At 38.5% G+C, this 22733-nt stretch overlaps 1 protein-coding gene across 2 annotated transcripts in view; it reads left to right on the plus strand.

The window, feature by feature from the left end:
* The window catches only part of klhl24a (kelch-like family member 24a), a 31540-nt gene that overhangs the window by 4539 nt on the left and 4268 nt on the right, over positions 1-22733 (plus strand). For both annotated transcript variants that reach the window (XM_065262056.2, XM_065262057.2), the window contains exons 4-7: positions 2302-2486; positions 11670-11788; positions 17422-17610; positions 20219-20407. In XM_065262056.2, coding sequence (XP_065118128.1) covers positions 2302-2486; positions 11670-11788; positions 17422-17610; positions 20219-20407 — 682 coding nt within the window. The remainder of the gene's footprint in view (positions 1-2301; positions 2487-11669; positions 11789-17421; positions 17611-20218; positions 20408-22733) is intronic.

The following is a 22733-nucleotide window of genomic DNA, read 5'->3' on the forward strand; positions in this document are numbered from 1 at the left end:
GCTACCGTAGTTGCAACACGCATTTGGAAAAGCGAGGCGCTAGAGAGCACTGTTCGTTTTAATGCAAAATACAATTTTACCACTAGATTAGGGTAAATCCTACTTATTGTCCGTTTAAAGTATGTTCCACACATAAAACAAGCCTATTAGCCTGATTGCATTCTTTACAAATGTGTAACCTAACTGGAAGTCCTGTACCGAAACTGTTCGGTACGAATAGGTATACGGTTACACCCCTACTATACAATAAGACAATTATGCTGTGTGCAAATGAAATGCAACATTAAATCAGCCTCATATTTTTTGTCATAATTTAGAATTTAGGTTCATATCCAAAAGTATAATTTTAACATCTGCATTTATTTCCTGTTTCTGTATTCATAATTTTCGCAAAAAGCCAATTTAACACTGTTATTGAGTACGAGACATAGCATTATTACACTGCTATTGAACACTACATGCAACAATGAACTTTAACATATTATTAAGGGGTGTCTAATGCTATTTCATGCATTCTGTCTTATTTACACTGTTTAAAAGTTGGATTCCTCGTGCTTAACATAGGCAAAGTGTCAAAAAAGCAGTTGGGCGTATGACAGAGTATTTCTATGCCGAATGCACATCGCCAGGGTTTGTGCAAGTTTTGGAAAGTTTTTTGCGAACATGAAAGATTCATACATAACAATGTTCCTTTATTTCTTTTATGGGCAATTTCAGTGCAGGAAGTACAGTGGAAGTCCTTATATGGGCACAATCGGAATAGCGCATGCACAAACTAACCAAGAACTGACACGATATCAACGTCAGCAAAGAAGTGTGTTTTTGTTTGTGAGGGAAATTTAAGCTTGTTCAGTTTTCAAAAGAACCCAGCATTGTGGAAACAATGGATATAGTTTGTTTATCCAGGGTAGCAGCGGAGTTGTGCGTGTGTGTTTAACGCTGGATTGTTGAAATGGGGCAGTCGCAGGCGGTATGTAAAACTGCATCAAATGTGTTTTGTTGGCAGTCTGCTCGTAAGTGTATATAATGTAAAAGACACGAACATGTCGTGAATCATAAGTTATCACTTGTGACTCGCTCTGCCCGTGGTACACCTCCAGGAGCTCAGATTTATTCAGAAAGAATCTGTGCAGCAGCTGATCTGTCTTTTATAAATCTGATAAAACTAAAGACTATTTGGATATATGAAGGATGCAATACTACTCTATAGGTACTCAAGATTAATATGAGATAAGCAGAAACGGTGTGTGTTATGTGAGCTTTAAATTGTGTTAAATACACTAATATTAACTTATCAGAGAGCTTTTATTGTACTGGAAAATGTTAAGCAAGCAATGTTCTGCGCTACACTTGGAAAACATGAGTTTAAGGATTGAACTTTGATGTTTTCTGTTTTGGGAGGAATTAAATTCAGCCCTTGCCTGTTTGAAATTCATTACATCACTTTTGCTCTTATTTAAGGCGTATCAGAGAATTTGTAGTGTGTTATTTCGACTCCAAGAACACAGGCATCTGTACTGCAACACAATGGCAACCACTTAAAAAGCATTACGGACCATACAAGGCATGGGTAAAGAGGTCATGTACAAATGGTTCTTCTGTTAACGAGAAATCATCCTTTTAAACAAGGGATCACTAAACCTAAACATTTTGTGAAAGCCTCTTTTTTGGATGTAGTAACCATTTAGGGTAAAGTCTGTATTTAGAGGAAGTAACTTTGTTTTAAGAGAGTACTTTTGGAGGAGCCAGATGCATTTGGAGATGTATTTATAGTTGAAAGCATTATCTCCATATAGAGTCCATATCTGTATCTATAATTAAAAACAGCATACAGAGTCTGTATATTTAGAAGCGATATCTGTATTTGAAGGCTTTATCTTAGTTTGGAGTCAGTTTCTTTGCTTCCCTCATTGAAAGTGTTGACGTTCCCTTGCCTAGGACATAAATGATTTAGTGCTTTATAATCACACAGTTTTCAGCCAAAAAATAAGCATGCACACTAACTTTTCTTAGTTATTTTTATCTTCACAAGTACACTTTCCAGGAACTTTGCATGGTTTGATATCACAGTTCAGGCGTCACCCCGTTTTGGGCCAACAGGTCAATTCTGTGTGTGTTTGTTTTGAAGTCGTTGCATTGAATGTTTAGATTGGTTGTTCAATGCTTATGCATTTTTTTAATAATGTATGCATGTTTTTATGACATCAAAACAGTAAATTGTAGTTTATCTGAACTTATATTATTGCGATAGCCCACTGTTGTTGTTTAACTTTCTCCTTATCTCTCTGATGTTTTCTGCAGGTCCACAGGATTTTCCGAGGTCATTGTTGTGGTGGGGGGCTGCGAGCGAGTCGGGGGGTTCAATCTGCCCTACACAGAATGTTACGACCCCGTGACGGGAGAGTGGATGTCTCTTGCAAAACACCCGGAGTACACAAAGTCTGAGTATGCGGTCTGCGCCCTCCGCAATGACATTATCGTGTCAGGTGAGACCCTCGTGAACTTTCTCTTATGCTGGTAACCCGTAGCCTCACTCCTGCTTTGTACAGGGAGGTTTTTCTGTACTTTCGGTACTGGTGTGTCCTGTGCTTGGTCACAGTGACTGGTTTTGTGGAAACTAAATACATAGACAATACGTGCAAGGGTCCACACTGTGTCCTCTTTTAAGCTGTGTTGGCACGAGCATGTGGAAGTTCATGTATTCAGATGTATGCATTAGGAAGTCGATTGTATATGAAAAATACAGATTGGAGTTGAATGTTAAAGACATTTGAAGAGATCCACCAAAAATTAGATAATGATATTAACCGAATGCTCTTGACTTGTATTATACTTTTATCAAAAACTTGCGCTTAAAATCTGCTTAATCCCAGCATCAGGTTACTCAAAAATGCCAGTTTGTTGGCAGAATCCATTAAGAGTCTGATTAAAAATGCTAAATTTAAAAGAAAACATCTCGGATGGACTCTTAATTTTTATGAAGTTTTATGTAGTTGCATTTATATTTTCTGTTGTAGTTTACATATACATTTACATATAGTTTACATATAAATTTATATTTACATATAGTTTACCCTTGAGCCTTCCCAGATGAGTTCCTCTCATCATTTCATATTAAAATGCCATTGTTTGATTTCGTTTATATGATTGATGTTTTCATTTTTGCATGAACTTTGCCTTTAACAATTTAACGTTTAATAATTATTGCTTATTAAAACAACCGCCACTGTCTTATTTCTGATCTGATTTCATTTAAAAATGTTTCATCTAGGCTCTATCTAAACAAGAAGTTCTGTTAATATGTAAATGATTTGCATAATGAATCTTCTTAGTAATGGTTTTGGGCTTTGATAAATGCTTGCGTGAGGAAAACTCTGAACAGCTGCTTATGGTTTGAGGAAAATAGGAAACAACATCTGCCTTTGTGACCAGCAGTGTGCCAAAGGGAGGTTTTCTTATTGGCACGCTCGAGTATCCTATTGGCCGTGAGCTTGGGACATTTAAACTTTAATCATCACCAGGGCGGTGAGTGCCATCGCGAGGGGAGTATTTGTGCCAGAACAGCTTCAGGTCACAGTTTAGGGTTTGGCTGCAAAATGTGCTGAGGTTATGTCATGATGCCATCCAATGCCCGAGGGTTATCGGTGATCAAAGTCACGTCCTTGTGTAGTTTCTATAAATGTAGCTGTTTCTGAATGATCATAAAGTTTTAATGCATTTCAACTTTTTTAGGTCATGTGTGTTTTTGTTTGCTAGTAATGACAATAGAAATCTTGTTTCAAGAGGAATTAGGTCATTCTTGTTTCTTGGTAATTCCTCCAAGCTGTTGCCTTACACTTTGAATACAAGTAGTAGCGAGCATGTGCTTGTGTTTTTGTGTTCGTTTTCCATGAACAGATCTGTGTTTTTGCTCTTATGTTCTCTCTCTCTCTCTCTCTCTCTCTCTCTCTCTCTCTCTCTCTCTCTCTCTCTCTCTCTCTCTCTCTCTCTCTCTCTCTCTCTCTCTCTCTCTCTCTCTCCCTCTCCCAAAGCAACACACAAGCATTTTAGTGCTGTAGTCGTGTGCATGTGCAGTTGGATGGCCTCCAGCTTTGAGTTCAGAGGTTTTTTTACTAAATCTGTCTCCGCTCCACTGCAAGCCATATCCTGATTCTAATCCTAACTCATGGAATTCTAGGAAAAACGGAAATCTCCTGTAGCTCAGCTGGTGGAGCATTGGCTATGCAGCGCATAGGTCAGGATAATAAAATGTAAACTGGAAGTGGGCAAATGCATAGATTTAATATAAGGCTGGAGTTACACTGCAAATCTTGATGCCCAATTTCGATTTTTTTGCCTGTAGCGACTCTTATCCGATATCAGCATTTACACTTAACCAGTGCTTCCCAATCCTGGTTCTCGAGGACCCCTTTCAGAAAATTTTTAGATGTCCCCTTAACACACCTGATTTAACTCATCAGCTTGTTAGGGAGACATGTTTACCTTTTGGAAGTAGGCTGATAAGTTGATCATCAACACTATTGGTCATCCCAGTTGTCAATCATTCTGGTGATATGTTGACGTAAGGCCGTCGTACGTGCTCGTCCCTAGGTTCGCTATCTGCACATGCGCACTTTCAGGTGTATATGTGTGGTGGGCTACGGTTTCAGCCATTCACTGAAGCTCGCATTATCATCGTGATTTTTCAAAATGTCTGAGGGTCGCCAGAGAAAAAGTGTCTACGAATTGTATGACAAGAAGAGAAAGGTCTCTGAAGCAAGAAACAAGACCAGAGTTTTTGGGAGACCATTTCACATGCTGGCATGTGCAAAAAGCACAGGTTGGGCTTCCCATGCAAAGTTTCTACTCGACAGGTAAAGTTTGGCATGCTATATGGAGAAATCCATTTAAAATCACTGCTAGTAAAAGTTGATGTAAGCTATGATTAGCGATGCTAGCCCTGGCACAAGTCATGGACCGCGCAGACATGGTAAACATGCCGACAGCAACTTGTAAACAGTGCGAAGAGAAGAACTAGGCACGTGCATGCTCTCTCGTGCACACTTTTAATAGGCATTCCCTCTCTGGAGCAGGTAGAGTGTTGCGCATGTGCATTTTTTCTTTACAAAAATTTGGGAAAATCTTCCCCTATATCTTTAAATAAGAAGTCATCTAAAACTTTTTGGGAGGGGGTCCTCGAGGACCAGGATTGGGAAACACTCCACTAAACACTTGCAAAACAATTCAATGTAAGCATACTGAACCGTAACAGCTTAAAATGTCGTGATATGCAAAGATTATAGAGCTTTATTTCTGTAACAATACATGAAACTTCAACATTACTCTACTAAGATGAGCCGTGTCCTCCATTGGGCTGGTAAGAAGAGTCATGTGATCGCGGGTGATGTCCATCTGAGTTGACGTCGGTCATTTACCAGCACCGCATTTTTAATGATGCACGACACATCTTGAGATGGAAGTATCTGATACGGTCGCTTACATTGTGGACGTGAATGCATGTATTCGATTCATATCTGATTTATTTCCACATATGAATGAGGATTTTATGCACATTTTTCCTGCTTACACGTCCGTGGCTCATATCCAATCTGTGGCACTTGTAGGGAAATTGAGTCACTTCAAACAGGCAGTGTAAATGCAGCCTTAATTTAAATCTCTGAGCTGGAGGGTGGTCAACAAGTTTCCAAAATCAAAAATGGTCTCAAGCTGTCACAAGGGCAGTATCCTTTAAAAAAGGGCCTAATACAGTATGTACCATTTAGAGAATAATATCTGGGATTTGTTTGTTGCTGAGCTCACCAGTGTGGTCTTCTTCAGTCAGAATGTATCACATTGTTGATGTGGCCACTCTTAATGTTCCTGCTATCTCTCTGATGGATTTGTTGTGTTTTTGAAACCTACCTTGTGTATGTATCACTTGTATGGAGATCTCCCTGAACCACATGATTTGGGTTCACAGCCACAGCTTCCAAATGCAAATGCCACACTTATAATCAACTCCAGACCTTTAACATGCTTTATTTATGAGGGAAATATTTAACAAATAGATGATTCATGTCCATAAAACAGCTTTTAAGTCAACTGTCCCATAAAAAGTGGGAGCTACATATTAAACAGCTGTAATTCCTAAATCCTTCAGCCAATTTGAACGTGAATACCCTCTAAATAAAGCTGAAAGTGTTCACTTTAAGCCATTATTCATTATATGACTGTAACTGGAATAAATTTTGTTGAACTGCTGAAATAACACAAAATGTGCCTCTGTCCCAATATTTATGGACCTAACTGTATAAATTTGGTAGCAATATGTACCTATATGAGCTACTAATATAAACTCATTAGGTGTATTTTTTGAAAGGGTACAGCCCTTGTGACAGCTAGGGAACATTTTGTCTGGCAGTGTACACTAAATGAAGCAACAAAATTACAGCCAATTTCATTGTTTGTTGTATCGATGGACAATATTATAAAGCAATAAGACTTTACAGTAGATAATGCTTCCCAGAACATACTATTATTTGGCATATAATATCTAGCTTTGTGGAGCAGGATTTTACCAATAATGATAACTAAGTTGGTCCCTGCTTGCCGATAACCGATTAATCGACCGATAGTTTTTTAAATGGATACTGGATAAAAAACAAACATAACACTCAAAGTGTAAAAGTGCTGAAATGTATTACAAAAGTAATAATAGTAACAATACTGAACAATAAAAATGTGCTTAATAATAAATAAATGCATAAATAAAAATATATAAATAAGTATAAAAAATACTGTGAAATACTCCCACTGGTAAAATAAAAATTACATAAATGTATATTATATTTAAAGTCTTTAAATTTTAAAGGCTTTTGTTTTAACACCTACTGATTATCTATTCAAAATAACAAAAGATGTATTGCAGTGATGATAAAAAAGAACCGAATTTAGATTTGATTAGTTGGATATGTTAATGTAGCAAACAGCTGCATATATTTCACTTTCTCTCGTTATTAACTTAAAATATGGATAAATCATGGATAAAAGTAACCAGCTAGATATAAACTAATGCAAATCAATGGTAATAATCATGACATTAAACATTTGGGTTGGATTTTAGGGGTGCACCGATAAATGCCAATATACACCAATAACATGTTGCAGATAACGATTCTTAATCGCACAGCCGAATATATTTACAGCCATTTCATGTACTACGGCTTTTGATCAGTAAGTCCTTATCGATCTGAAATCACTGTTAGTTTGAGTTGTTTATAACATGCATTTGAAAAAGCAACACTCGTCAAACATAATTATTATACAATATTCTTTATTATCGTGAAAATACCTGAAAAGATTTGAAGAACAGCAATTTAAATATATCCTTAAGCCATTTCCTGGAGTTGCACGTGTATAGTTAGTGCAGCGCACATTGAGTTTCTGCACGAGAGCGCCCCCTGACTTTTGGATGTAGCGGTGCACCCCATTGGATTTATTATTGTGTAACCGTTTGAGGTACCACTAATATTAAGGGTCCTGTCAGCCTTGACGACAAACTTAGGTTCCTGCTGTTGTTTCTCTGCTAATGCTGCATCTATTCAGCAGATTAATTACTTTATAATGATATGAAGCAATGGACGCAACACATTTTTTGACGATAGCCGGTTGTTCCACCAATGAACTATCGGTGCCGATTAATCTAACTCTTATTTACATTACATCACAATTTATGCATTTTGTGCCATAAACTTTAATTCAAAGCAACACACAAGCTATATTTTATCAGTATTTGTGTTTCCTGTGATCACACCCAGGACCTTTGCGCTGCTAACGAAACACTCCAATTGAGCTAACGCATTTGAGCATATTTTAAACGTCAACATTGCACAGTTTATTGTTGTCGTCACCAGACTGCGTTGAAGTGGTTTGTTCCAGTGTTGAAATGTAATGAAAGATGTAATTGTTCTGCGTTTCCTCCTCCGAGGTACTGAATTCAATTCAGCCAAAGAGATGAAAGCCATGAGTGCTGTTTACAACTATTAACTGTAATAGTAACCATAAATCAACCCATCTGCCTTGACATAAACTTGACAGGGAGGACTTCTGTTATCTATCTATCTATCTATCTATCTATCTATCTATCTATCTATCTATCTATCTATCTATCTATCTATCTATCTATCTATCACATTCATTGGTGTGTAGGCTTTCCCTGTAGGTTTTATTACCGCTCCTGAATGTCTTTGTCTTTGTTTTAACCGGTTCAGTGATGACATGTAAATGTCGGCTGGCGACAGACTTTGTCTTTAAATGCTTGTTTGTCTGGTCCTCAGTTTGAATGTATGTCACGGAGACCTGACTATCTTTGTCTGGGGATATTTATAACAGACCAGTAAGTCTGGCTTTTAAAGGCCCTGAAGTCAGGATTTATTGTGTTTACTTAAGATTAGTGGACAACACGAGCACGTCCCCTTTGAGACTGAGATTTGACAGGTTTGGTTTTACATAGCCGTTGCTCAGTTTGTCCTTCCTCATAAACGTTCTTCTTCTTTTTACTATTTATCTTTGCTTTTTTCCTTCCTGAACTTCCTTTAGTGGTCGGATCCCAACGGTAGAGCATTTTTGTGTCACGTTATGCAGCATGACACTCTATGAGGGAGGAAGTGTCTTGTGTTTTTTGAGGAATTGTGACACCTTTATTATCTGCGTTTCAAGTAGATTTTAAGTCACGTTTGTGTGGGAGTGAAAGACTGTCGCGGCTTGTCTCAGAGCAGCTTCTGAGCTGATGAAGTATAGAGGAGAATAGACCTGCTCTCAGGAAGTCTAGCTAAACATAACCCACAACAAATAATATGGGTTTGGATCAGAGGGAGACACAGCTGTGGCTCCTAATGCACTGTGGTTTGTTTAATTACAGACTTGGTGTTAAAAACAAATAACCTGTTTGGCTTTGCTAAGTTTGTCAAGTTTCAAATTCATCTGTCTGGAAGAAGAACTAGATGAACTACGGCACATATACAAATCAATCAAATGATGTTTATAGAATTGATTAGGTTATTGGTCAAATTTTTGAGCCTTTTATTCAGAAAGGACATTAAAGAGTGATTGGTGAGAAATGGGATGGGACAGTGGATCACATTAAAGTTGGGTTTTTTGAGAGTAGGGGAGAGCGGGGTAAGTTGTCACTGTGTCTAACATTTACTGAGCACCATGCATCACGATGTCATACCATTTGAAAGAAGGAAGTCTTGGGCACATATGTTGTATTCATCATTACATTTTCATATCTTATCTCATACGGAGTTGTAGACTGTTGAATAGAGAGTGTTCATTTGTGATAATATGCCCTATCAGTGGGTAAATTGTCACACTAGATTATCTAAAAAGAAGAACACTACTTAAAGGGACACTCCACTTTTTTTGAAAATAGGCTAATTTACCAGCTCCCCTTAGAGTTAAACATTTAATTTTTACCATTTTGGAATCCATTCAGCTGATCTCGGGGTCTGGCGGTACATAATCCATCTGATTAGACCATTAGCATCGCGCTCAAAAACAACCTGAAGAGTTTTGATATTTTTCCAGAACTGCTGAATGGACTCCAAAACGGTAACAAAATTAAGCGTTTAACTCTAAGGGAGCTGGAAAATAAGCATTTTGTCCCTTTAATTGTGATGAAGGCTTTTTACACTGCACTTAACCCTGGGTTATCTTCGTTCTAAACCCTGCTTTTAACCCTATGTTAAGGATCGTTTCACACTTGTAATTTAGAAGCTGGGTTATCCCTGAAATTAACCTGGGGTTATGAAATCCTGCTTGTAATTTAGAAGCAGGTTTATCCCAGAAATTATCCCAGGGTTATGAAACCCTGCTGGCCCGGCTTTTGTGGGGTTAACCCTGCTTTACGGTGCGAAACGCTCGTGGTGTGAAACGAAGCGGGGTTAAAATGTTATGACCCCAATGAAACACATCTGAACCAGCTAATCAAGGTGCTCAGGGTTGCTTGAGAATTACAGACAGGTGTAGGAGCAGGGTTTTAGACACCTGCCTAGGGTTTAGAAATGCACAGTGTAAAACGTCAGATTATGAATACCCATAATTATCTCTTAACCGTAAAGTACGAACAGTCTAAAACGTGAAACAGATAACCCAGGATTCTGTTAACCCGGGGTTTGGAATAACCCAGGGTTAACTACTTCCAGTGTGAAAAGCATGTGACGACTTGCCCCAAAGTCATCAGGACAACTTGCCAAAACTGATATTTTTTAAGCCAAAAAATAAGAAAAAACATTAGATAAGAGCGATCTTGACCACATGTAAACACGAAGTTGCCTATAGAAAAAGTCATCACACAAAGTGGATATTAGATTTTGTTAAATAGAGCCTCTGGTGTTGGGAGTTATGAACAGCAGGGTTTCCCGCAGCACTTTTCAGTTCGGGTGGCCCACCTAAGCTGGGATACCCTACCACCTTAACTAGGTCGTCCAAAAAAAAAATTCCACCAAACGCCACATGGCCGAAATGAGAGAAAGACATGGTCCGTCCCTGTCTTGAGGATAACTAGCCTGTTGATAAAACATTTAATTCATTACTAATCTAGTATGTGTTCATTTTCTGACATAGTTTCTTCAAAATTGAGTTTTATTTGAGTGTTTTAAATAAAATATTTTCATCATGACGCGTACGCCCCGCCCCTTTGATTGCCACGCCCCCGGCCCGCCCACATGCACAACCCTACCACCTTAACTAACACATTTTCTGCGGGAAACCATGAACAGTGTGACAACTTACCCCGCTCTCCCCTACTTCACGAATGTGGCAGCCACATGCATCATGTGTGGTTCAGTTCCTTCATTTTGAATTCTGACTTTTATTATTTGCAATGTTTCTTGTTGCATCTTTAGTGGTTTTTGCAACTGTTTACTATGTCTATGGATTTAAAAAAATAAGTTATTGCAGAAAAGCTTGCATGCACTTAGAGGGTTTTGCAGCAGAAGACAGTCAAATTGTTAAATACCTTTGAAATTACCTTAAGCGACATTTGTGAAAATAAGACATTTTAATTACTGACCAACAACTTTTGCATTGCCATTAAAGTGAATTTACTAAACATAAGAGTCTGATAAAAATTGCTAATTTACAATAAAATATCTAAGAAGTACTCAGAGGGCTTTACATTTGAACTCCTTATATAGTATTTATTTATAATATAGTATATTTATAAATATATATTAGTGTGTGTGGTGTGTGTGTAAATATGTCTTAGAAAAGTGGATGCTCATTGTATATGAACAAAACAATTGTGCATTAAGTATATTTGTTGGAATGTAAGATATATGTGTAGGTAAGCAAATAAAGTGCGAATCCTGGAGGAAAACTTTGCGGTCACAGTGTATGAGCAGACAGTGTAATGATATAGAATGAATGTCAGGGTGCTTTCATCATACGCATAAAATATAATTACAATATAAGTTTGAACAATATTATCTATTACATAGCCATGTTTACAATGCCTCCAGGCAGCTATTTCAGTCATCCAAGATTTAAGTGCATGAGAAAAAACGTTTATATCACAAAAATTGCATGCTAAAATCACAACTGAACAACCAATTTCTGACCAAAACTTCAACTGTACCATAAACGTTTGTAGGAAGTGTTTGTTTATATTGCTGGCTTTTTGTTTACAGGTGGACGCATTAATACTACTTACGTATGGATGTACAACTCTCAGCTCAATCTATGGATCAAAGTAGCGTCTCTCAACAAAGGCAGATGGAGACACAAGATGACCGTCCTTCTGGGAAAGGTGAGAGAGAGAGAGGGTTTTTTTAAGAGGTGTGATCCTTTAAAAACAGTGTGCTGTCGGTGTAAGGGACATAAATGAGTTAATGTGTCACATGATCCTGATATTCTGGATAATAATAGTCACATGTTCCCCTGCAGATAGTGTTGAGAGGGGATGAACAGGGAGGATATACTCTGTGTTGACAAATATCAGTAGCAACATTATCATAAGCATTAATATCGTCGTTATCTTTTTAACATCAGTTTTGTAAGGGATAATGTAGAGGCAGCCGGTAGTTATCGGGAAATAAGCCCCGACAGTGTGATCAGGATCTTGTATCACACTGAAGGGGCTTATTTCCCGATAACTACCGGCTGCCTCTACATTATCCCGCTTATTACACGGCTACTTGTCACATAAGAAAAAAAACTGGACATGAATATGAATTTGAAACATTTTATTGGCATATTTGTTTTAAATTAACATTTTAATCCTTCCGCGAAACTTTGCACAGATGCATAAAATGATCGTAATACCTTATTAAGATCCTCTGCTTCATACTTGTCTGTCTTCATTTTTTTCTCTTTTAGCCAGTCTTTGAGAAGTTTTAATGCCCATTCTGTATTTTTTTGTGTGTTGGCTTCGTAGCTGTCATGCTCTATTTTGTCAAGTTCAGTCTCAGTAAGCTCTCTGTGTCTTGTCGTGGTTGTCCAGTGTTTGTCACAAGATGGCGCCAAACAAACAGTAATCTTTATTGGCGCGGAGCGATCTTACTCGTAAAAGTAGTACCGGCTATGCGTTATTATTTTGGAGCGGTTATTATTCGAAAAGAACGAACCTGCAAATGTCTCAACTGACCAATCAGAATCAAGCATTCCAGAGAGCCGTGTAATAAATCACAATAAAAAGGAGGAATAAAATGCCTTTTTTTGATGATATTTAGCACTGATTTTACTTGCCAGTGGCTCCTTTAAAGAAAAATGCTGTATGAAAAGAATTGCATACCACATTGATTTAGATTGAAGATAAAGTTGTTAAGAAATGTTTTGACCAATAAGAATGTAGTATTCTCATCTGAATGTAATGTAATGAAATGAAGGTGACATGCTTGTCAAGTATGCAACGCATACTCGAAATGTGATCTCTGCATTAAACCTCATCCCAGTGAGTAGTGAACACATGCACTGCAAGTCATGAACACAACGGAAGCACACTGCAATCTCCTGTTGCACATGATTGAATTAAGTTTTCTTAAAATACAATACATTTTAATTAATGTTAATTTCATTTTAAGAAAACCTAATTTAATTATGTGCAACCGATGTCCCGAAGTTTTTTTTTCAGTGGGCAGCTATCCCAGCGCCCAGGAAGCAATTAGGGCTAAGGTGCCTTGCTCAAGGGCACCACAGTCGCAGCCTGACGGCTGTGAGACTCGAACCGACAACTATCGGGTTACAAGCCCGACTCTCTGACCACTGGGCTTCGACTGCCCCCAGTAATCTGTCAAAGTAATCTTTTTTTTTTTCTTTATACCCCAACAATGCATGTTTACTAATCTTTCTCATGATTTAAGCATGGCATTGTGTACTACGAGTATTGTTCTGCATGCATGTTTCTCATTTGTGCATTGCTTTGGACAAAAACAGCAGCTAATGAATTAACATGCAACACTTTTCCCCATATCTGAAGCCATTACACACATTTTTCCCCTGCAATTGGCACAGAAACTTTGCAGATTCCATGTCGCCGATGCAATCGCTTGGCTTTCAGACTGATGGTATGATCAGATTTCTATAGCAGTTATCAGGTTGTTGTCATTTGAATGGTTTGCTTCGACCTGGTTTGTTATTCGAACGTAATGTAAAAGAGAAAGTGCAACTAAGCACATGTATGAACATTCCAAACTTGTAATTGCTCGAAGGAATTTTTGTGTGTGTCTATAATTATTGATATATTGTGAGTGTTTGTGAGACATTTGTGTTTTATAGATACAGGGGTTACAGCATCCTGCCAGCTTGGATGTACTGTAATAGATTTTTCTGTAATTTTGCACACACACATGCACACGCACGTCCTTAGAGACCCGGTTCTCGGGAAATATACTTCATTTTTTTTCCTGTGTGTTCGTGTGAGGCTCTGTGTCCTCCCCCTTGAATGTTTACACCAGTTGCTTGACTTTCAGGATGTTCGCAGTTCTTTAGAAAGACAGTTTCTATTTCAAAGTTGTGGTTCACTTTAAAATGTCAAATTCTGTCATCATTTATCCGATCTCAAGTTGTTCCAACAAGTTTGATTTTTTTACCGTGTAACATAAAAAGAAAAAATGTAAAGAATTCTGCTTTGCTTATCTTCTTAACATCAACGGCATACAGTAAACAGCATCTTTTGTGTACAGATAAAATGTCATATGGGTTTAAAACGGCATGAAGTACGTGATAACAGTATTTATATTATTTTTGGTTAACTGTTCTTTTAAGTAAACTGGATGTGTTTAGGTTTTAACGGATCAGCGATCGATCATGGCTGAGGAGATTTGATGGAGGACAGGACAGGTCTGGCTCGAGACTAAATTCCTTATTTGTGCTTTCCTTACTGAAAACAGCTTGCACTGACATATCTTTAAAATTATCAGTGCCATTATTTTGTCTCAAAATGCACACCAGTTATGTTTTTTGTAAGGGTTCATGGTTCTGTATTTTGCTGTACGGGTTTCCTGTTGAACAGCTTTTAATGTTCCTATATTGTTATTATGACCTCTGCACACTTCCTCCATAGTGACAGTTTTGAGGATACAGGTGTGTGTGTCCATGCATTGCCACAAAGGCCTCAACACAATCTATTTTAACAGCAGGGAAATGTGTTAGACAACTGTAAATTTATTGCAGAGAAGAACTGTCACCTATTGTGTTACCATAACTCAATTGATAGATCACCACATTAGCAGAGCAAAGGTCATGGGTTTGATTACTATGAAACACGCATACTAATAAAATGCACTGGAAGTTATTTTAGATAAAAGCATCTGCCATAAAACATGCGGATTAAATTATTTATTCTATTAATTATTAATCAAGGGTTAACAGTACAATGAGACTTATAACTGTGCTGAATATTTATGCTTTTACACTCAACAAAGTAAAGAGCAATTGGATCATCTTTAACCTCATAAGACCTGGATGTCCACATCATCCCATTTTTTTGTTGTTGTTTGCACCATAATACTTTGCACTGCTTCATGTTCAAAGAAAAATATTTGGTTATTATATTTATTGGTTCTTCCTAACTCCAAAATAGTTGGACGATATCTGAAAGAAAGACAAACCAAAGCTCAGGTCTTATCAGTCCCTCCAGAAAAACGCGATTATGCGATCGCATGATTCAATGCATAATCAGCCAAAGTCCGCATATTTATGCGGGGGCCGCATTTTTAAAATACGCCGCACTTTCGCCGCATAAATTGCAGATTTCTGCTCGCAAAATATGCAGGGCTTGCTTGATTTCATAATCCCCGCATTTTTGTAGCAAGAAGTCATATATATATGATATATAGCTTAGCAGAAAGTTGAAAAATGTTGCATTTACTTAACACATGGGCACCCATGCCCCCTGTTGTCATGGGAATGTTAGGAAGTGACGTAATTATGCAACGTTAACATCAATGAAAAGCTGCAAACAGTTTTTGCAAGTTCACGCAATTTTGGCAAGTTCCTGCAATTTCAACGCATAAAATTGCATAAATATCCTGCATATTCCATCACATTTTTTATGAAAACGTGCCACAAGATCAAGGATTTTTGCTTGCAACAATCACAAAAAAAACTTCATGTTTTTCTGGAAGGATTAATGGATTGTACTGTGCCATACAGTGTTTTTACAGTTTAATTTGTGGTTTTTGTGTGGGTTTGAGGTTTTATGTAGCTTTACTTTAAACCCCCCCCCCCCCCATTGACGAGAGAAAATGCTTTCCTGCCAATGACGAGTTTTTCCGGCAATCCGTATTTCCGCTATTATAAATTTTACAATATTACCCAACTTATAAAACCTGGAATTATTCCTTTAGGGCAAAAAGTTCAAACTCTGTGTATGTTTTGATCATCGCTCTAAATCTGATCTCTATCAAAAGTCTCTAGCCGTTTCTCAATATGCGTTCTTGTCTGTACTTGTGTTCTTGTGGACTTGTGAAACGTCATCAGTCGCGGCCCAAGTACTGTTCCAATTCAAAGTTCGCATCAAGCCCAAGTTCACATAAAATCCCCGGATGTGTTCTTGATCCGCCCATTTTATCGAGGATGCAGCAGAGGAGACTTGTGTGGACTTATGACAGCGAAGTTGCCCAGAATGCATTTCGGGTCAGGAGTTCGTTCTTCCGAGTCTGAACTTGCAAGTTCGAACTACGAAGGCACAAGTCCGAGTTCGGCGTACTTGGTTTTGAGAAACTGCTTTTGTTTCCTGTCTGCCATTATTGGCCAAACTGATTAATCCAGGTGTGCCTGAACTCGTAGTCACAAACAAACTGATTAATCCAGGTGTGCCTGACCTCAGTAGTCACAACAACAATAATCAGACACACCTGGATTAATCAGTTTGTCCAATAATGGCAGACAGGAAACAAGGAGCTGGCTGAAGTTCAGGAAGTAGTGCAGCTGGGCATAAAGCCTATTATCTCTGTTTTTGCTCAAATTTTTGAAGAAACCTACCCATATTTGAACAAATATTTTTTGTTTGAAAGCAGAGGCTCCATTCTTTCATTTGATGTATTGTGTGATAATATATTTAAAGAAGAACGTTTTCTGAAAGGCATTAAACTTTTGTGAAAATCATAAAAATGCTACAGGCTGGCTGGCTGGCGGTGAAACAGTTAAAGGTGTAGCGGAAGATTTTCTTTTTCCGGGTGGATCATCAAGACTATTGGTCATCCCAGTTGTCAATCATTCTGGTGATATGTTTACGTAAGGGCGTCGTACGTGCTCGTCTCTAGGTTCGTTCATTGAAGCTTGCATACTCACCATATATTTTCAAAATGGGTCGGAAGAGAAAAATGTTTACGAATTAAGAGAAAGGCCTCTGAGGAAAGAAACAAGACCAGAGTGTTTTTTTCGAGAATATTTCACACAGGTTGGGCTTCCCATTGATGCCTCAGTCGCAAAGTTTCTACTTTACAGGTAAAGTTTGGCATGAAATACATTTAAAATCACTGCTAGTAAAAGTTGATGTAAGCTATGATTAGCGATGCTAGCCCTGGCACAAGTCACGGACCGCACAGACACGGTAAACATCTCAATGTATGAGCCATGTTTATGATTCTTAGCATGTGGATCATTGTCACCAATAAAAAGGGATTTTGGGAACTCAACTACAACAAAGAACAGATGACGACCTCACTTGGTTTGCGCAACGGCGCACGAGGATAAGCTAATCTTGCATTTAGCAATGACCCCGCTAGGGACGATTCTCTTCGACCAATCACTTGATCTGCAGTGTTCAAAGTTACATTTTAGTATCCATACGGCTCGCTTGAAACCTCAACCTAAAAAAGACCATGGTACTATGTACTGTACTGTACGCAGCAGAAACCCCCCAAAAGTGAGCCGTACCGAGCCATACAATGCAATGGAAAGTCCAATATGTTAAGTCTATGTGTATGTATTCTGCAGGTATATGCAGTTGGAGGTTACGATGGACAGTGCAGTCTCAGTAACGTGGAGGTCTATGACTCCTTCTCCAATCGCTGGACGGAGGTGACGCCTATGAAAGAAGCCGTCTGCTCCCCGGCGGTCACCAGTTGTGCAGGAAAACTCTTCGTGATTGGAGGACAGCCTAATGAAAACAGCTGCTCCAACAAGGTAGGAGAAAGAGAAAGCTCTGCATGAATAGATTAAATAATTGATGATTCAACATGTTCCACTGCAATATGGAGCTGCTTAAACCAGGCAAATAAACAAAGCAAAGCACACTTAGCTTTTTTGTGGTTTTGAACACAATCACTGGGAACAATGCCTCTTCTAAGCTTTTGACATAAGTTAGTTTGTGTTTACAGAATAACCAAATGCTACTTGACATTTGATTCTTAAGGGGGGTTAAAACAATGCCTGTTTCAAATAAAAACTTGTTTTTAGTACCCACTCATTTGTCATCTTTTTTCAGTATGACATGGTTATTTAATGAAGTGAACAGCAGGAGAGTTTGTACCAACTTTTCATGTAGGCTCGGTTCCAAACCCTTGTTAGATTGTTAGAGATCATATGTACACTACAAGAGAAAACACTGTAGCGAATAGGGTAAGGAGCGTCACATTTCTGGCTGACGTCAGAGGCCAATCACAACTTACAGATTAGCTGGCCAATCAGGGACATAGTGCTTTTCAAATCAATGAGCTTTGAACAAAATCAGAGAGTTTTAGGAAAGCAGTATATTTGGAGCTACAAAAATGTATTGTATGTTGAACATAATGTGTTTTTTACCATAAACCACGTGAACACATTGGGCCCTATTTTAACGATCTGAAACGCAAGTGCGAAGCGCAAAACGCAAGTGACTTTGTGGGCGGATCTTGGGCACTGTTGCTATTTTCCCGGCGGGAGAAATAACTCTTGCGCCAGGCGCAAATCAATAAGGGGTTGGTCTGAAGTAGGTTCATTATTCATAGGTGTGGTTTGGGCGTAACGTCAAATAAACCAATCAGAACGTCATCCAACATTCCCTTTAAACGCAAGGGCGCAAGTTCCATGGCGGGTTGCTATTATTATGACGGATTAACAGGCGTACGTCAGGAGCGGTTCACAGCCGAGGAGACCCACGTTCTTGTAAGAGCAGTCAAAGACAGAGAAGTTATTTTGTATGGGGATAGGAGAAACCCGCCCAAATCAGCGTCGGTTAAACAGGCGTGGGAGGAAATAGCCACAATTGTCTCATCAGCTGGCATCCCCAGGACGTTGCGCCGCAACCGCTACAATGATGTCAGGAGACGGGGGAATCCCAAGCTTGCCAGCATAAATCGGCCACGCCGTGTAACGGGAGGTGGATCTGCCTCTACACAGGACCTGACGCCAGCAGAGGACATCGCTCACCGCTGAAAGCCAAGAAACGCAAGCAGTCCAACACCAAAGTATACTTCCAAATCAAGTTTACATATATTAAGGTTTCTTATGAAAACATTTTAATTATTATTTACATAAAATAAACGTAATACAGCCACACAACAAACTTATGAAAATATTTTAATCGTTATTTGCATGAGAATTTTTTAACGCAGCCACACAATAAATAAAAACTATCACCACTGCTCACCACAATGATTTCCCTTATCTCATGTGTTAATATTTTTTATTGTAACAATTTATGATTTGCAAAAATAACTGTTGCATCTGTATAGATTAGATGCAAAATGTGTTGTGCACGCTATACATTATGGTCAACATAATGAACAACATGCATCGCGCCACTAACTTTAGACAATTTTTTTCTGGTCAGTGGCGCAATTGTTTTTGAAACTGCAAAATAGCATCAGGGATGGTTTGCGCCGCAACACGCCTCCTTTTTTGCGCTGAACCGCCCAGGGAGCGCAAGTTCATTCCCTAGTTTGCCGACGTGCGTCTGTGGAGGGAAAAACCTGCTGTGTGCTGGTGCAAAATACGAATGATACATGCGTAACTGACAAAGTCAGTTGCGCTGGGTGCAAGATAGGGCCCATTGTATTATACCAAATACACAAAATAACTATGTTTTATAGCAATGAAATATGTGTAATAGTTCTTTCTAATTAAAAATCGACAGTTTCACCCAATTTTTCTGTGCATTATGTTTTGACCTAATATATTTAGTTGTTGTAACCTAGCAGCATGCCAAAATGAAGATGAGCATTATTTAAGTCTCAGGTCAAGTCCCCTGTAATTTCTGCCTGTTTAAAGCCCTGCAATTTGGGCCTCTCTTTGAACAGAAGGGCTGTAACCAACATATGGGGAGTGAATGTGTGTGGTGTTTATGCAGGTGGTATGACCTGGTGAACAGGTGGGTCTGTGCGTTAAAGTTTTTGTTTTTGGGGACCCTGCTGCTGTCTCAGATAACATCTCACGGGTTGAATTTCCACTGCTCAGATAACCGCATTCTTGCCATCTGGAACAGAAAAATGAAGACTTGGTTTAAAAATGAAATAAGCTGATAAACTTTCATAGAAGCTCTCTTCCACAGAACATTTCCAGAATGTTGTTACTCTTGTGTGGCAGCATCTTTATACTCTTACCGTGTGTGTGTGTGTGTGTCTTTATATATGTCCTTTATATGACCCCCATCACACATGCAGCAGCCTGTAAAATTTCCAAAAACATTCTACATTTCCCAGCAATTCCAAAAAAAATCAGCTACAGTATTTACCATTTACTTGGCCATCATTAAAGCTTTTTAAATAAAGATAAACAAAAAGCATCTCTCTTCTTCTTCATACTTGTGTATCAGGTCCAGTGTTATGACCCGGAGTCTGATAGCTGGGAGCTGAAGGCATGTGTCCCCTTTACCAAGCCTAACATATCTGCTGTGTCTCTCAATAACCTCATCTATGTGTGTGGAGGCCTGACCAAAGCAATCTACTGCTACGATCCTTCACAGGACCACTGGATGCATGTGGTCAACACCTTTCACAGACAGGTAACCGGTTAGCTCTTTACTAAATGCTACATAAACCAGAATACTTTAAGTACTTAAAGGAGTGGTTCACGTTTAATTCCCATGACATCCAAGAAGTTTCCAGGATTTTTCTCCATTATAGTGAACTTTAGTGGACCTCAAGATTTTAAAGTTTCAATGCAGCTTTAAAAGGCTCTAAGGGGCTGTTTACACTTGGTATTAAGATGTGGTTTCATCGATCGGATCACAAGTGGACGAGAGAGACACATCACGTTTACACCTGGTATTTAAATCCGTCTCTTTTGTCCACTTTCGACCGCTTCTGTCTGTGAGGGGGTGGTCTGTGAGACGGTGGGCGAGTCTCTCTGCTGTCATTCAAACCCGAGCGGGAGTAATTATGAGTTTATATGGACACAAACTAATATTATGTCATATTAAGTAATATTAAGTAAACATGCTGCACAGAGTTTTGTACGTGTGTACATAAGAGCTTTCTCTGAATTTTCAGCGCAATTGATGAAATAGGATCGAGCAACTTTCACACGCTTTCAAAACGAAACTACGGAGATCAGCCGCTTTAGATTTATCAATGAAAGGCTAAAAATTGCGCGGTTCACCGTGTGTTCACGCCAGAAGTCAAAAAAAGACGTAAAACGTGTTTAATACCTCAGATTAGATAAATGGGCGGAGAGAAGGCGGTCGCTTGTGGCTGTTCGAACACATTCAACCACATATCCGTTCAGCAACTCCAAAGCGATCCGATCGAAAGTGGTTTCGACTACCTCTGGATGTGGTTGAAAGTGGTCGAAAGTGGACGAGCTCAAAACGTTTTGAACACCGTTTACACCTGGCATTAACGTCGTCCACTTGTGATCCGATCAACGAAAACGCATGTTAATGCCAAGTGTAAACAGCCTCTAAATGATCCCAACCGAGGCATAATGGTCTTATCTAGCAAAATGATCATCATTTTATTTTTTAAACGTCTTGTTACATAATTACATTGAAAGGTCACGCATGCCATATCGTCACCTTCCTAAACTAATTGCCTAACTAATTACTAAGTCATTTTTTTTCAGGTTTCTCAGAAAACCCAAATAAATGGAAGTAACTTCACAGGTTGAGTAGATTTGTGTTCTTCTTGATGCAGCTGCCATTTAGAAATTGTAAAAAGTGTCTTTTGACTTAGGCAAAATAAAACAGCCTAAAACATTTTTTTCAAATGCAAAGGCAATTAGTTTAGGAAGGTGACGATATGCAAAATGCACACTTACAAACTATTTTAAACAATAAACTGACACAAAGACAGTGTCATTTAACAACATACAATCTCTAAATTTGGCCTCTTCTCCACACTGGAGCGGTAGTTTTGCATGTCCTTTCGACGTGATAACATAATACGTTATGTTGCGGAAAAACGTCTCACAGGGCTTGCAAAAGTTGAGGTGAAAGGTTTTTTTTGGGGGGGGGCAAAAATGAAGATCGTTTCACTAGATAAGACTCTCATGCCTTGGTTGGGATCATTTACAGCCCTTTGAAGCGGAATTAAAACTGCAATCTGGCCTTTAAATCATTGGGTTTAATTGAAGTCTACTATATGGAGAAAAATCCTGGAATAATTTCCCCCAAAACAATTAATTTTCTTTTCGACTGGACAAAAAAAAGACATGGGGTCAGTCAATTCTCAGGACATTTTCATTAAAGGGGACATTTCACAATAATTTGTAAATGTAAGATATAAAACCAATATTTGGTGTCCCCAGAGTACATATGTGAAATTCTAGCTCAAAATATCATATAGATAATTTCACATGCTTGCAGAGAATGGTTTACCAAAACTAAGTAACTGGGTTGATCTTTTTAACATTTTCTAGGTTGATAGAAGCACTGGGGACCCCATTACAGCATTTAAACAAGGAAAACAACATTTTTATGATATGTCCCCTTTAACTGCACACTAGGGGCTTTTTGGTAGTTTTGAAGGGGGGTTGCTGATTAAATATGTAAATAAATATAATAATATAAAATGCATTATTAATATGAAGTGTGCATGGTGCCATATGCCACACTGAGTACGTTTACATGCACAAAATTAGCTTATATCAAAAATTTGATTATTATAGAAACCTGATTTTTACTTTTATGCGTTACTTCAACAGTTTGTGAACTTTTACATGCAAAGACATGCGCAGAAATAGGGATAATGGGCAGAAATCTGATTTTGCTTCAGTAATTTATGACTTTTCCTCTATGCGTTTACATGATCTACATGTTATCAGTTTATTAAGCATTATCAGAGTAAGAGTGCATGTAAACACACTCACTGAATTTTTTTAAAGGTTTGTGT

Source organism: Paramisgurnus dabryanus, chromosome 6, assembly GCF_030506205.2.
Source record: "Paramisgurnus dabryanus chromosome 6, PD_genome_1.1, whole genome shotgun sequence".
NCBI classification, from domain to species: Eukaryota; Metazoa; Chordata; class Actinopteri; order Cypriniformes; family Cobitidae; genus Paramisgurnus; species Paramisgurnus dabryanus.